Consider the following 14,481-nt stretch of genomic DNA (forward strand, 5'->3'; position numbering starts at 1 on the left):
CTCTTAATGCAAACAACGTGCTAAGGATCTTTGACGTTAGTTCAACCAAATTTATGAATAGTAACGCATCAACAGAACATCCAAAACATTTATCGCCATTCATAGGATGAATCATCAGAAAAGATAGATTGCCCTAACCAACAACCCCAAAAAGCATTCCACCCTAGCCAAGGTATTAGATGCACACAACCTAACTCCAACATAATTGAGAAGCATCCTACTCATAGTGCAAAAACAAGCTCATATCGTATTGTAAAAGTTTTCAAATATACCGAACCGGTATTACCCGTATCATTAAGGTGTAAACCGCATTTTAGTCCGTTGCAAGCGATATTTCATGGTTTAGGCCAATATTTGGCAGTAATGCAACCGCACCATTCCCATATTTTTGCACTATGGTTACTTCAACCGTGTCTGTACCCTGTTTTTGCACTATGCTCCTACTGACCCACAATCCAAATCCTATATTTAACAATTACAACCAATCAAACATATAATTGAAAAGGTTATTTTAATTAACTTTACGATAATCCTAAATAAATGGGTTTGTGAATTGTTAACTCCATTGGAAATCATTTTGGAAGAGAACATAAACCTTGAGAGGTTGATGAAAGAAGGATATACTCCCAGAGTCCATCAGAGTTAGCTACAATTCTCATTTTTGTTTGTCCCACTTAATTTGCTACATTTTTTTTTTTGAAGATGTCCCCACCAATTTATTTGATTCTCATCCACACTTCTTATCTCTTTTAATACCATCCACACAAAATTCTCCTAAGTAAAACTTCTTAATGTTTGAGTCATTTTCCTAACTAACAAACTCAGGGTGATAGATATACATCTATAAGAGCCTGCGGATCATGGATTTTGATATATTACAGAGACACAGGTTTTTTTGAATTCCATGGGATTCTTTCATATGACATCTCCATAGTTACATAATAACACCAATCTCTAAATTGATGGTATTATATGGCATCATTGTTTCAACTGTACGAAAAATTATAAAGCATGATAGGGTATTGTACGACGACTAATTCCAAGAACCTCATAAAATGATCAGATTTAAGGCCACCCGCCACCATAGAATTTGACAGGACTTATAGGAAGCTCCTCAATTAATATAGTAAGTGTAATATGCTTACCACTAAATTAGGCTTATAAGAATTCTGAAAAAAGACAAGTTTTAGGCATGGCCCCTAGAAGACCTGCTGGAAGGACTATGTTCCGAAATGAAACTTCAAAACTCAACATAACATAAGAAATGAAATGAACCACTAAGAGCCAATATAAAAATTATGTGTAAAGGGGGAAAACATATAATGAATCCAAGAGCCCATTTGGTTGTTACTAAAAAGTGGGAATAATAATGAAAGTTCCATGTAATTTAGTTAGGAAAATTGTTGATAAGGTTTATGATCATTGGTATCGTACTCTAAAGTAGGAATATCCTTTTCTTCACAAAATTCATTCTCATAGTTACCACTTGGGAAGGGTGTATTAGGTGGGAAAAAAAAGTGTGAAGAAAACTCATAATTGAAGATGAGAGATCCACTACCAGCCTATGGGAATGCCAATCAATTTTATGAAAATTTACACTAAAACTCATCCGCATTACCATCATTTATTACTATTAACCAAAAGGGTCCAAGTAATGTAAAGTAAAATCGAATGACCGAGAATCCCACCTTGATTAACTTGAGCAAATTCAATCGAGCTATAGCATCCTGGTGATCCAGTTTTGCAATAAGCAATGGTGTTAAGCCATTGACAGCTAACGTTGTATTTATCCGAGGTGATTTCCTGCATTAAGTGCAAACAAATGCTATAAAAATCTTAAAGCCGTTGCAGAAGTCAGAACAATACAAGACATCATCTTCATAAGCTTGCAAACTAACTGCCACAGTGCTATTAAATATGCCTGAGTCAAAATGCCTTGACACTTGAGTTTTCATATCAACCATATTTAAACCTGGAAAATTGATCCGAACTCCAAACTCTGTGACAATGTCAAATTTTTATTCATAATTTTATAGTCACCTAAACTGCCAGTAAACCTTGCTGATACAAATGGCCCAATTCCCACCTACAAACATATAGAGGGCACGTTTCACTTTTACAAATTTATAAAGTCTTGAGCTGGATTTAGGACTCAAACTTCTGGGGGCGGGCACTCCCCCATATAGTGATAAATATCAAATAGTTTTGCAGCTACTCCAGCTTAGTGTTTTCACGATAAGACTAGTCCAATGTGGTAATGATGCAGTGAGGAGACCTATATGTTACACTATGCTCTAAAAGAAAATCAAATCAGTATCACAGTTCATCATCCACGCCTGTGCACAACCGTTCATGATGTTGGTATTGTGGTCCCTGTTAGGAAACCTAGAATGTGGAGCATAATGTATATCTAGTTCTGCAAAAGGGCCCCTATTAGTGACATGGAGCACTTATATAGATTCCCACTCTCTTTAAGTTGTTCACTCGCTTATAAACTTGCATCACTAGCTCTCATTGAAAACCCTGTTTCAAATTTCAAGCCAGCCAAAGTGAGGCCAATTGGAAGTTTAGCAGCCAAATAATGGATAAGGCTATTCTTGTCAGCCTTCGATTCAAACAAAACATGATTTCATTAGTATCCAATTCGGAAGGTGTTGCTGAGTGCAGTTTCTAACTTCAAATAGAAGTAAAACAAACATGGATCCTTTTTATTGTGCACCAAATTTTGTTTTCGAAGAATTTCAATCAGCTGCATCATTTCTTTTCATGGAGATGTTTTTAGTTTCATTAGACCCATATTCACACTACACCCATTCAATGGAGATCAAACACTCCCTCTCTCCTCTAATCACAGAGGAATTTTACTACACATGCACTTTCCTCATTTTTTATTTTAAGGTCCCAAAGCAAATGGTTTGCCTTAGTACATTAAACATGTATACTTGTAGTAAGAATCAAAAATAATAAAGATAAGGAAAACATACGTAATTATTTTCAAGAAAGGCTCCAATATGTGAACAAAATGCTGTTCTGGGCAATTCTGGAAAAACTTAACCAGCTTCTGAACTGCATCCTTTTTCAATAGAGCCTGTTCAACCTTCCTATTGTCGTTGTCATGTGCCAAACATACCGCAATAGAATCTAAAGCTGTCACGGACCAAAACTCATCATCAAGTAGACTCAAATACACATCCAATCCACCATGAGCTCTTAGCTGTTCTCTCGAATTACGTGATGCATGAGCCATATCACACAATAAAGGCAATGCATACTGTTTCAAGGGAGAATCTGACATGATGAAATTCATTAAGTGGGGGATAATTCCATTTTCAGCTGCTTGCTCCTGCCTTCTCTTATTTATTTTGCAGAGATTAAACAAAGCATTGAGAACCTACAAATATATGAACCAAGTCAGCATAGCCCAACTTATGAGAAGACTAATTCATGTATGGTGTGGTAACCTGCAGTGGTAATTTTGCAACTCACATCTTATCCTCATACAAGAATACAAAGGAAAATGTAGCCTGTTACTTTCTTTTATCTTCTCAAGAATTAAAAAATGTTCACAAAACAACCCAACTGAATCTGAAGTTGAATTTCTTATTAAAAGAAGATAAACGTGTACAATATGCTCTTAAACAGAATGTGATAGTTGAAAACTTCAGAGGAAGCCTGGCTAGTGCAACAGAAAATATGCTAGAGGCGAACAATACCTATCACATGTAACAAATAAAGGTCTCCATTTTATGTAGAGATAAAGAAAGAATTATCATACCCTCCTCACAGTCTACCATTGCACCAAAGAACCACATTATGGTAACCAATATACACGAACCAAATATCATTATTCTATGTACAGAAAGAAAGACATAAAAGACATTGACTACCTCATGATGAATTTGGGAAATAAGAGGCCCTTCCTTCAGCTCCAGGTTAGGGATAAGATGTTTGATTGCTTCTGCCCTCTGAAGATTCTCCAGACAATTGGGGTCAGTTGACAAATGGTTGATACACTTCAGCAGCTACATGAGAAAAGAAAAAAGAAAAATAATGTAATTTTCTCATCAGCAATCTATTTGCAATATACATAAGGTAGAACATGAATGGTGTGATAAGAACATTACACTTATCATAGTACATGACAATAAAAACTAGCGTAATACAATTACATGAAAAAAATTTTACCTTCAAAAGAATAGGGGGTTCAACCCTGTTGAACATATGAAAAAGTCGAGTAAGTAAGCTTTGATTACACATGTATGACTTCACCGTGGTGTCTGCTTGGGAAAACTCAAGAAGGAGCTCTGCCACCTTCTCAAGATACTCCTTAGAAACATCAGCATTCATTGCAGAGACCATATGAGAAAGCAGCCCAGATGATGTTGCACTCCCTGGCCTTGCATTCAAAACCCCTGAACCTGAGAGTACACCTGATGCAGTCTGTGATGCAAGCCCAGACGTAGAAGCAGCTCCATCATTAGAAGCTATTGATGTGAGCTTCTTGATTGCAGATTTATTTGAAATTCTAGGGGTCTCAGCATTTCCATTGTCCCTACCACGTCCTGAAACCTCTGCATAGAACAAATAAAAACTTCATACCAGTAAAGTACATGAGCAAAAAGCTAATATTTTGTTTTCAAGAAATAGCTAATATATTAAGGCAGCATAAAGTTAGCATCATACTTGCACAGCACTACATGATATTTAGTTTCATGGAGAAAAAAAATACATAAATAGCAAGGAAACTAAAAACACTTAAAAGGACTTGACACTTTCTATGCATTTTCTGGTTCACCTCTTAAATAAGAAACATAAAAAAAAAAAAAAAAAAGAATTTCACCAATTATGATGCGAGGTTCAAGTTTAACGAGATAATATGCCACCAAGAAGGTCGTTTTCCCTAGCTATACACATTAGCCTCTGAAGGAGAAAAATGAGGATCTCAAGAGATCAATATTAAGCCCTGTGCCCCTGAACCAGTCCCATCCACTCACAGTAGGTGGCTGGTAGCAAAGCGGCTAAGAGAATGAAAGTAAATCCCCAGAATTTAAATCAGTCTGCCAAGGTGCTTAATAGCATAGTGTTGGGAATTTTCAAAATGAATTTTATCCTTGGTTGAGGCCCGGTACAAATGCCCAAGAGACAGGTCCAGTTTTACAATTGGAAATATCGCATTTGTATGGTTTAACAAGCATATATCGCACAAAATACTCCCTCCACCCCAACTACTGTGCAATATCTCCTAATACTCCAAAATAATTTCCAAAGATCAACTCTTCTTACTAGTTAGTTCCTACATTTGAAATCTCAAAGACAGAAGCTCATCAATTTGGACAGTACTTCAGAATCAACTTTATCCATCAGCTACAATCTAGACTTACGAAACAATCCTTTATATCACTTGAGAACACAGAGAGTTAGACCCAAATAACCCAAACAAAAGACAAACTGCAAATAACTAAGTAACATATAGATTACCCAAACCAGAGATTACAGAATATAATTCTGTGACCGCCAGGATTTGACATGGCCATTGATAGCAAGAAATTACACTTGATGCAAAATAATGGCAGACTATAGAACAGCAGATCTATTGTATTTCAATAGTAATGTAATGACTGATTTGTATTATTAAAAATGGATAATAAAACTAAATGATTATATAAACGATATAGTGATTACAAGCTTTTGAGAAGCTAGCACTCTCCAAAATGAGTTAAGAACCCAATACAAAATAACTTTCTGATACTTCTCTCTCTTCTGTTTTTATACTTTTCACTACTAGCTTGTTCCAAGCTAACATACTTGCTAGATAATTACTGTAGTACACTCACTAACCTCATAGATAATTCCTATAATACCCACAAATGTGATGCATGATCATAAGCTATGGACAGATCCAAATTTGACCTAATCTAAATAAAATGACTCATCTTCAGATATGAACAGACTTTAACAAGCCAAAAACTTCAGCAACTCCAAACAGACGGCTGCCTATGTTTTTGGCACATTCATTCAAAATTACGCTTTCAATACATTGCTTTAGCAATAGAAGAGTTCTACCTTTTAATAGTGTTTGACATGCCAGTCATAAGCTTAAAAAGATTTGTCCTAAGGGCACACACACTATCAAGTAGTGCTGTAGAGAAGTAGAAGTGAGGCAGGAAAAGATAAAAAGAATACCAGCAAATTCAGCCATCAGAAAATCTAGTTCACCATTTGTCTTCTTTTCATTAGATGCATGCAACAAAGGCACAATGCTTTCATGTTTCTCAATGCCAGCTAACTGACGCACATCAAACTGACCAGAGAAATGCCTTGATGGAGGTTCTTTTTCAAGCAAGCTAAGAAGAGGACGAACGTGTTCTTGTTGAGAAGAAGCAGCATAAGGAAGTCCATTTGAACCACCATCTAATTTCGGAGACCTGTCTGTGGAAGGTCTACTGGAGGAACCAGCAACACGCTGCTGTCTGAGGTCCAGTTCAGCTCGAGTGGCCTCCTTAACAACGTTCGCAAATTTTTCTGCAGCATCAGTTGATCTTGAAGAAGCAGAGGATTCAACAGTCGCATGACTTGATTGAGGCTTATCTGCATCAACTGAGAAATACGGTAACGATGAACCAGTATGTACAACATGCTTGTCAGTGTGAAGCAGATTTATGTCACATACCTGTAGATGAGGAATGTCCTCTGAGATCAGCCTGTTCCGATCCAGTATGAGTCGCTTCACTAGAAATGAAAACCAGGTTATTAGGATCAAGTTGACCTGAACGCGGTCGTTGAACTGAACCATCTGCCTTTAGTCCACTACCACCAGATATGGAGGCGAGCCGAGTTGCTTCATTCAAACTGTGAAGCGTATTGATAAGCCTAAGTAAAATTCCATTTTTGGCAGCAATCCGGCAGAAGTCATTTCTTGGTGTTGATCTCTGAAGTTTGAACACCTGCCACATCCCATCTATAGCTAGATGAACCATTTCCCTGGATAGAAACAAGTTTTTTTCAGACAGAATATAAAGTTCTATTCAGGAAAAGAACATTAGCGAGATAAGAACAGGGAAGCAGAACAGGAAAACTGAACTAAAAAAGTATTTCAACACTCTGGACTTCAACCAAATGGATTCAACATAAAAAAACATTCACTAGTAAGGCAGTAACCAGTAGTAAGAAAGCCAATAAATTATGTCCTGTCCAACATGAAACAACTATGACACGACAAAAACGATGCCAAAGACTTGACCCCAAGATATCCAATTAGCTAAATCAAACAAAACAAATCAACATAAGAGATATTCCATAACACTGTTTTGCATGCCCAGCTTGATCGCAAATGGTGCAAAACAATTAAGAATCTGCAGATTGGAAGACTACAAGTAAATCTACAAGTAAATCTCCACTAATGTGCTTTATATATTTAGAATTTGTTAAACAAAGAATTATCCCTTCTTCCAATATGCAAGATTCAACTTCCTAAAAAACAAATATAAGATTAATTTGCAAACCTTTTGTTTCATTGCTAATCCATTCATCAAACAAGTCTAGGAAAACGATTCTTTAGAAATCGATTTGTTCCACTGTTCTTTGAATCATATAGTTGAGAAAAACAAGATTTTCGAAAACCAGATATGACAGCCGGAAAGTTTGGAGACACCGGTGTCATCTACTACTCCAAACTGTTACAAACAATAGTATACAATACTTTTCTTTCCCCATACCAAAAATACTAACTTCAAAGAAGCAGTGACATTTGCAGCATAGTAATACTTGAATCAATCAAGGATAAGCCACAAGCTTTTATAGTGGTCTGACGGGTTATAGTATTAAGGATACTTGCGTTCTAAACCTGTTCTCGTCCGAAGCTAATCACATTATATCACATTTAAGAGCTTGCTCGTAAACTCCTATTCCCGTGATCAGAAGTCATAAGAGCCAAGTAAAAAAGCTTCCATAAAGCTTTCCATTGATCGAATCAATAATTATATGTTGAAAATGTTGGAGAAGATTGCCACAAGATTTAAACAAATGGATGTCCGGTAAATATGCACCTGTATTTAGCATAATCAGCCTCCAGAAAGCCCACCAGAACTGGTATTCCACGGCAAGCAATGAACATTTGCAGCGTCAAAGAACTGCAGTGAGAAAATTAACAGTTTCAAAAAGGACAGAAGATATTAGTTTGCATTAGCAAACAGGATTGCATAAAGTTAAATAGTAAAGCAACAAAATAAAATTTGGAATCATTAATCACGATCTTCAAGCAGCTACTGAATACATTTTCACTAGAGTAATCTTTACTTACCTCTTGATCACAAAGCAAGAGCTATCATTAGTCTAGCCGAAAGTCCTTACCATGCCAAGGTTAAACAAGTGCACAATACAAAAGGCACCTCCTACTACGGCATTCTTCAAAAGGGGTGAATGAGTAAGGATTTTTAAGTCAAGCTAAGAAAAATAAGATACTCAGAGGAGGAAACAAGGGACTAAGGTGGTTGCAAAGGAAAACAAATGATTTGAATATAAGGTAGAAGGGAGAGGAGGCAATATTTCCCTCAAATTGTGTCAACATAGCGGTTCAAAAGTACCGATGTCCTCAAATAAAAAAACATATAATTCAGTTATCGTTAGAAGAAAACAACACCTGGATTGGCAAAGCTGTTGCAGGAAATATGCTGCTTCCATACGAACTTCCCGAGGACGATCAGGAACAGCAAAACTCATCACAACAGGAATCTGCAGCATTAGACAACAATTCAACATAAAATAACAATTTCCTTTAATTTCTGAACATAATTTCAATCTCAGATTCTATCAGCTCTTTAATTTACTGAGCACTAAATAGGCTCCGCCTATGCATTTACGATGAAAAGCCTTCTAGCTGTCTCATAATCAATGGTGCACCTTCTTAGTAAGCCCTGTTTATTTAAGGCTTCATGCCCCTCCGAATGTCTAGAACGAAGATCTAAAATTCAATTTTTCATTCTTATAAACCAAACTCAAACCATATGGCCCAGAAAATAAAAAAGAATAGAAGGTTATAAGCCAGATTCCTATCCACAGTGCCCCTTCCAAAATCATCAGCAGGTCAAAAACAGACATTTATGCTCTTCTGATCCCCACAATAAATCAAAACAATGGTTCAAATCACACTCGCTTCATGTGCATAACGGAAAAAGAAAACATACCCAAACAAGTGATTTTCTTACTTTTCACTTATTTTTTAGGAATTAGTATCCTCCATAAATGTTTCTAACGTAGGACAGTAGGATGCACAATATCAATTGACAAAGCAGTTGAACAATGGATCGCAAAAATTCAATGACCAATCCCGGGGAGACAGGCTTATTGTAATTTCGAATAACTAATAAAAATAAAAAATGTATGCATAATAGACCCCATGCCTTTTAGATTAAACAATTTACACCTTAAATAGGCCAATGTACTCCAGCACTAGTAACAAATGTCTGCTGAGGACAGAAGAAAACAGCTCACAAGCAAGGAGAAACTTACTAAGCCAACATGACAAGCATTTTCCTGAAAATCTGTGTTATCCTTAATTATCTTATTAATGACTTGTAGGACGGAGCATATAACCTGCACTCATGTACACAGTTACAATAGAGATTATGCCAAATGAAAGAAAAATGAAAAGCTTAAACAGCTACTAAAGATGAGTTGTATTACTCGGACTCTTATACCCATGTCCGACCCGAACACATGTCCACGTGTCCAACTTGGCTATTTTAGATGAACTTTCAATATTTTGAACCAAAATAGAAGTGTCCATGTTTCATACCCATGTCCGAGTGTCAAAGGTCCGACACGGGTACTTGAGGTAAAGTGAAGAGTCCGAGTAACAAAGAAGACGAGTATAGAATAATTACATACACGAGGTTTGGGAACTTCAAGCAACTCCATGAGAGGAAGCAAACCATGCTGCTTGACAAAAACAACTTTCTGCTCACAACGTTGATTAAAAAACGCAATAAGCTTCTGGCAAGCATTGACGATCACATCCTCCGGTTCCTCAGGCCTTAGTGATGAAACTAATCTGCTGAATTCAACAGCCTACAAGAACAAGACATTGATAATTACTACAAACAATGAAGGAGAAAAAGATATTTGAATGACAACACAAGACAAGACAACAAAAAAGACAAAGAAGTTGCATGAGCAGATTATAAAAGAAAAACAGTATGTCAATAAAGCCATTCGAAAACCCAGCAAATAACTCAAATATATATAACTTATTCAATGAATACAGCATTAGTTAGACTCAAACCAAAATGCACCTAATGTATGGAGGACATACATACTTAATTTAACACCATCTTTAAGAAAAACATTTCTCAGAAATTCATATCGTTAGTTAAATATCACAGCGATATCAGAGTATTCAAAGAAAAATAGAGCTTCGATGGTCAAAAACATTTTATAAGATGTTCTTACTAGTATAGCACAACGCAATTTAGTGTTGTCAGTTTGAATGATTTGAAAAAAGTCACATGGGGTAAATATTCATAAATACACCCGCAGAAGACAGTGGATGATGATTAGGTATTGCCTAAGAAAAGTCAGGGAAATAGTGAACAGCCTGGGGCCCTGGAAACAATAACAAAATGCCAACAACATAGAAGAATTACATACTTGAAGTGGAAAAAGATTTTCTCCAGGAAGCTTGTCATCAAAAACCTGGAAACAAGCATTCAGGAAGTGTCAGATGCAAACAAGAAAATAAAGACAAAAAATACACTCCCTCTGTTTCATTTCAAATGTCTCATTTACTTTTTGCACGTTTTCCAATGCATTTATTCAATACATAATAGCGATAATTGTGTATAATTAAAATTTTAAAAACTAGATATTAATAAACCTTAAGTTGAGACGAATCCAACAACATACCATTTGACAATGTTTTAATGCATGGAATAAGAATAAATAAAAATTAAGAATGATTGATGAATAGTAACCCAAAAGCAAATCGAACATTTGAAAAGAAACGGAGGGAAACATACCAAACTGCTGTCTATATCAATCACATCTTCCTTCAATGCCCGTATCATAACTTGAAGTAAGTTACCTCCATTTGACTGACCCATTTCACTCTCCATCTGTTTTTGAGCAATAGCAGCCCTTAACCTTGTTGCCAAGTCATTCTTTCCGGACTCAGGTGCAGCATTGCTTTGGTTAGCATGAGATGTGGAAGTGGAAGCAGAAGTATCAGCAGAACGATCTTCGGCATTTTTATCAAGAGGACGAAATAGATCGTCCAAAGATGCATCCCCAGGTGTGTCACTGAATTTACTCAACTCATTCCCCGTAGAATAGCCCTTTTTTGCAGCCTTGAAAGATGGCATAAAACCGATAAGTTGTAGAATTTTTAACAGATAGGCATATAATGGAGCACTCAGCTAGATTTTTAAAGGCATAAAGCATCTCAAATAGGGTTTCAACCAGGAATTATTCTAGAGTAAGTTAGGTCTATGAAAACCACCATTGGAGAACTTCTCGAATTTGAGAACTTATAAGTGGGCTACATCCTTCACCTAACAAAGAAATCTCATATTTTTTCTTCACCAAAAAAGCTAATCAATTAAAGTGATTAATGGATGTTGAGGATCCTTCAACAAAAAATGAGCAGTGTTTTGTAACACCAATAATAACAATGTTTTACCATTTGAGAATGGAGTTCTGTATCAAGTCCCCAAAAGAAGATATTTAGAGGTTTCACCAACGGGGTAAAAATGATATTTTCAACGGAAATTGAGTTTCACTATTGAAAATGCTCTAAAATAAAACCTGGGTCAAACCGTTAGAGAATGAAGTGATGATGACATATTTGTATTGTGGGAATCTATAAGGCATCATTAGGAAATGCAAACAAAAGGAAGGAAGTTGCTAATATTTTTTTAAAAATAAAACCGTTTTCCTTACACCCATATCAAGCAGTGCTATAGAGAAGTATGAAATGCTACCTACAAAGAGAGACGGCGACTAGGGTAAGATTGTGTACAATAGAAAGAAAAAATTCTAAATTGTGGGTTTCAACTTTGAAGTTTAACTGTAGAATAAATTCAAAACAAGAGAATGGAAGAATTGACACCTTCAAAACACAGACCATGAAGCCCACATTGTTTTATTGGTAAAGCTAAATGCTGATACTCTTATCCTCTTATCTTTCCCATCCCCCTTATAAAGATGGCATAGGAGACCAAAGTTGTTATACACTTCCCCGGCAAGAAAATACCTCCAATAATTTGGGTATGGGATCTATTGAGAAGGTAGACTTTCAAAGATCTAAGTTACATTCATTATTGATTCAAGGGTGTGATCATATTCCAAGTAACCATGATAATTCCCTTTCCTTCATCACAACTCCTCCAAGGTGAAGTATACAAAAGTACTCCTTCCGGTGCTCTTAGCTCCTTTTTTTTATCTCCTACTCAAATATGCTCCTCCATGTCCCCACTAATTTACAATTTTCTCTTTATAAATTAAAATGGTTTGTATCAAACATTCAAACTAAATCTACCACCCTATTCTTCCCTCCCCTATGCTATCACATACTACAACATTCTAATGCCAAAATTCCATCAAATGGCTCCCGAAGCTTCCACCTAGTCGAGGTTTGGGGTGGTCGATATAAAGTATGAATTTGAATGATTGGCCGGAACTACTAATAATAATCCTTGCATTATCCTTATATTAAGGAACTAATTGCTTTGAATAGGCTAGGAGGAAAATCAGTAACAAGAATAAGAAAGCTACGCAAACTAGGTGTGAAACTTCATTGGCTATATTGCATTAATATACAATTATACATATCCAAAGGAACAAAAAGGCTTGAAAATTTAATCTTTCAGGAGTGAAAACAGGCAACTTGAAATCCTTTGAAGCTAAATAAAAAGGCAACCTAAAACTAAATAATCATTCCCAAGTTTCAAATCAAATTTTTAACTGTATGTTCATAAAGAATTATCACTTAGCAAGCAGGATTGGAGAACAATAAAACAGGGTGAACAATCTAACCTTAAGAACATTCTCATCTTGATTTCTCATGCCAAAACTGAATAAACTATTCATTTTATGTACAGTACTGCCTTTTCCTTGAACTTTTCCAGCCGCAGCATCTTTGGTCCTAGATTTAGGAGATCCCAGCTCGCCGTTTTCCAAAGCTTCTTCACAGTCGTTCTTATGCCCTTGGTCACTAAGGTGCTCCGACCCAGAACGTTGTGTATGAGCAGAAATCATAATGGAAGTGGATTCGACAGGAGATATCTCATGAATAGCTAGCGTTGGAACTTGATCTGCCATTAAATCTCCAGAATATCCAATTCTTTCCTCAGAAGGATCACAACTGCTCCCTTGGTCATTCTCAGCTTTACTTGCATCAGTATCATCTTTCAACAACGTCTCTCTTTTGGCAACCTGTCATTCCATAAAACCTGCTCAAACAAAAGAAGAAAAAATGGCAAAGAAGATTTGCACTGCTCCTGGTGAATACTGCCCAGAGCAGAAGCAACAAAAGTCATGGAGCATAACAGCATAACGATCAGGACAAGCCACCAGGAGCTGGTCATTGATTACTTATCAACTAACATTGTTTTCTCCAGAAATATAATATATACATATATATATACATATATATATATATATATATATATATATATATATATATATATATATGGGTCAAGTTCCAGTGAGAACCAAGCTTATATGAGAACCGTGAGAACCAATTTCCCTGATAAAAATGTATTACTTTTTTACAGAAAATGTGTTACTTTAGAACAAAAAAATGTTACTTTTATTTTTAAAAAAAGCTGGTACTTTTTAACAAAAAAAGTGTTACTTTAAAAAAAAAATTTCAAAAAAACAAACATATTACAAAGTAACACGTTTTTTCTGAATATTAACACCTTTTTATTTAAAAAGTAACACCTTTTTCTTAATTTTTTTTCAGAATTTTTTTCCTAAAGTAACACTTTTTTGCCTAATAGTATCATAAAGAAGAGTAACACCTTTTTGCTAAAAATAACACCTTTTTGTCAGGCACATTGGTTATCACAGTTCTCATATAAGAATGGTTCTCACTTGAACTTCTTCCTATATATATATATATATATATATATATATATATATATATATATATATATATATATATATATATATGCTCCCTTGTCCCTTTGATTTCTCTATAAGCAAAAGTTGCTTTATTAATTTTAGTGGGACAATAAGACAAAAAAAAAATACTCGGATCAAAGACATATAAATGAGATGAAGAGGAACAACCCAAAAAGAAAGTGTAGCAAAATTGAAAGGACAAAGGGAATGAATTAGTTGTTAATTTTGGCAATAGAAGTTGAACAAATGAAGAAGACTTCCAAGTGATTTATAGAAAATGTGTGGGTTCTTCCAGAGAAGTAAAAGATCAAAGTGAAGTTGCATCCAAATATAAAAACAAGCAACTCTCCATAACTTAAACAA

At 35.7% G+C, this 14,481-nt stretch overlaps 1 protein-coding gene across 2 annotated transcripts in view; it reads right to left on the bottom strand.

The window, feature by feature from the left end:
* LOC130806879 (MAP3K epsilon protein kinase 1-like) overlaps positions 1 to 14,481 on the bottom strand; it is a 29,660-nt gene that overhangs the window by 885 nt on the left and 14,294 nt on the right. The window contains exons 12-24 of one of the 2 annotated variants that reach the window (XM_057672103.1): positions 13,027 to 13,425; positions 11,013 to 11,339; positions 10,645 to 10,689; positions 9,886 to 10,065; positions 9,508 to 9,591; positions 8,639 to 8,730; positions 8,046 to 8,129; positions 6,671 to 6,981; positions 6,184 to 6,597; positions 4,186 to 4,571; positions 3,888 to 4,022; positions 2,985 to 3,391; positions 1,689 to 1,803 (exon numbers count right to left, since the gene is read on the bottom strand). In XM_057672103.1, coding sequence (XP_057528086.1) covers positions 1,689 to 1,803; positions 2,985 to 3,391; positions 3,888 to 4,022; positions 4,186 to 4,571; positions 6,184 to 6,597; positions 6,671 to 6,981; positions 8,046 to 8,129; positions 8,639 to 8,730; positions 9,508 to 9,591; positions 9,886 to 10,065; positions 10,645 to 10,689; positions 11,013 to 11,339; positions 13,027 to 13,425 — 2,979 coding nt within the window. The remainder of the gene's footprint in view (positions 1 to 1,688; positions 1,804 to 2,984; positions 3,392 to 3,887; positions 4,023 to 4,185; positions 4,572 to 6,183; positions 6,598 to 6,670; positions 6,982 to 8,045; positions 8,130 to 8,638; positions 8,731 to 9,507; positions 9,592 to 9,885; positions 10,066 to 10,644; positions 10,690 to 11,012; positions 11,340 to 13,026; positions 13,426 to 14,481) is intronic. The other variant, XM_057672104.1, reaches the window with a different exon arrangement.

Source organism: Amaranthus tricolor, chromosome 2, assembly GCF_026212465.1.
Source record: "Amaranthus tricolor cultivar Red isolate AtriRed21 chromosome 2, ASM2621246v1, whole genome shotgun sequence".
Lineage (NCBI taxonomy): Eukaryota > Viridiplantae > Streptophyta > Magnoliopsida > Caryophyllales > Amaranthaceae > Amaranthus > Amaranthus tricolor.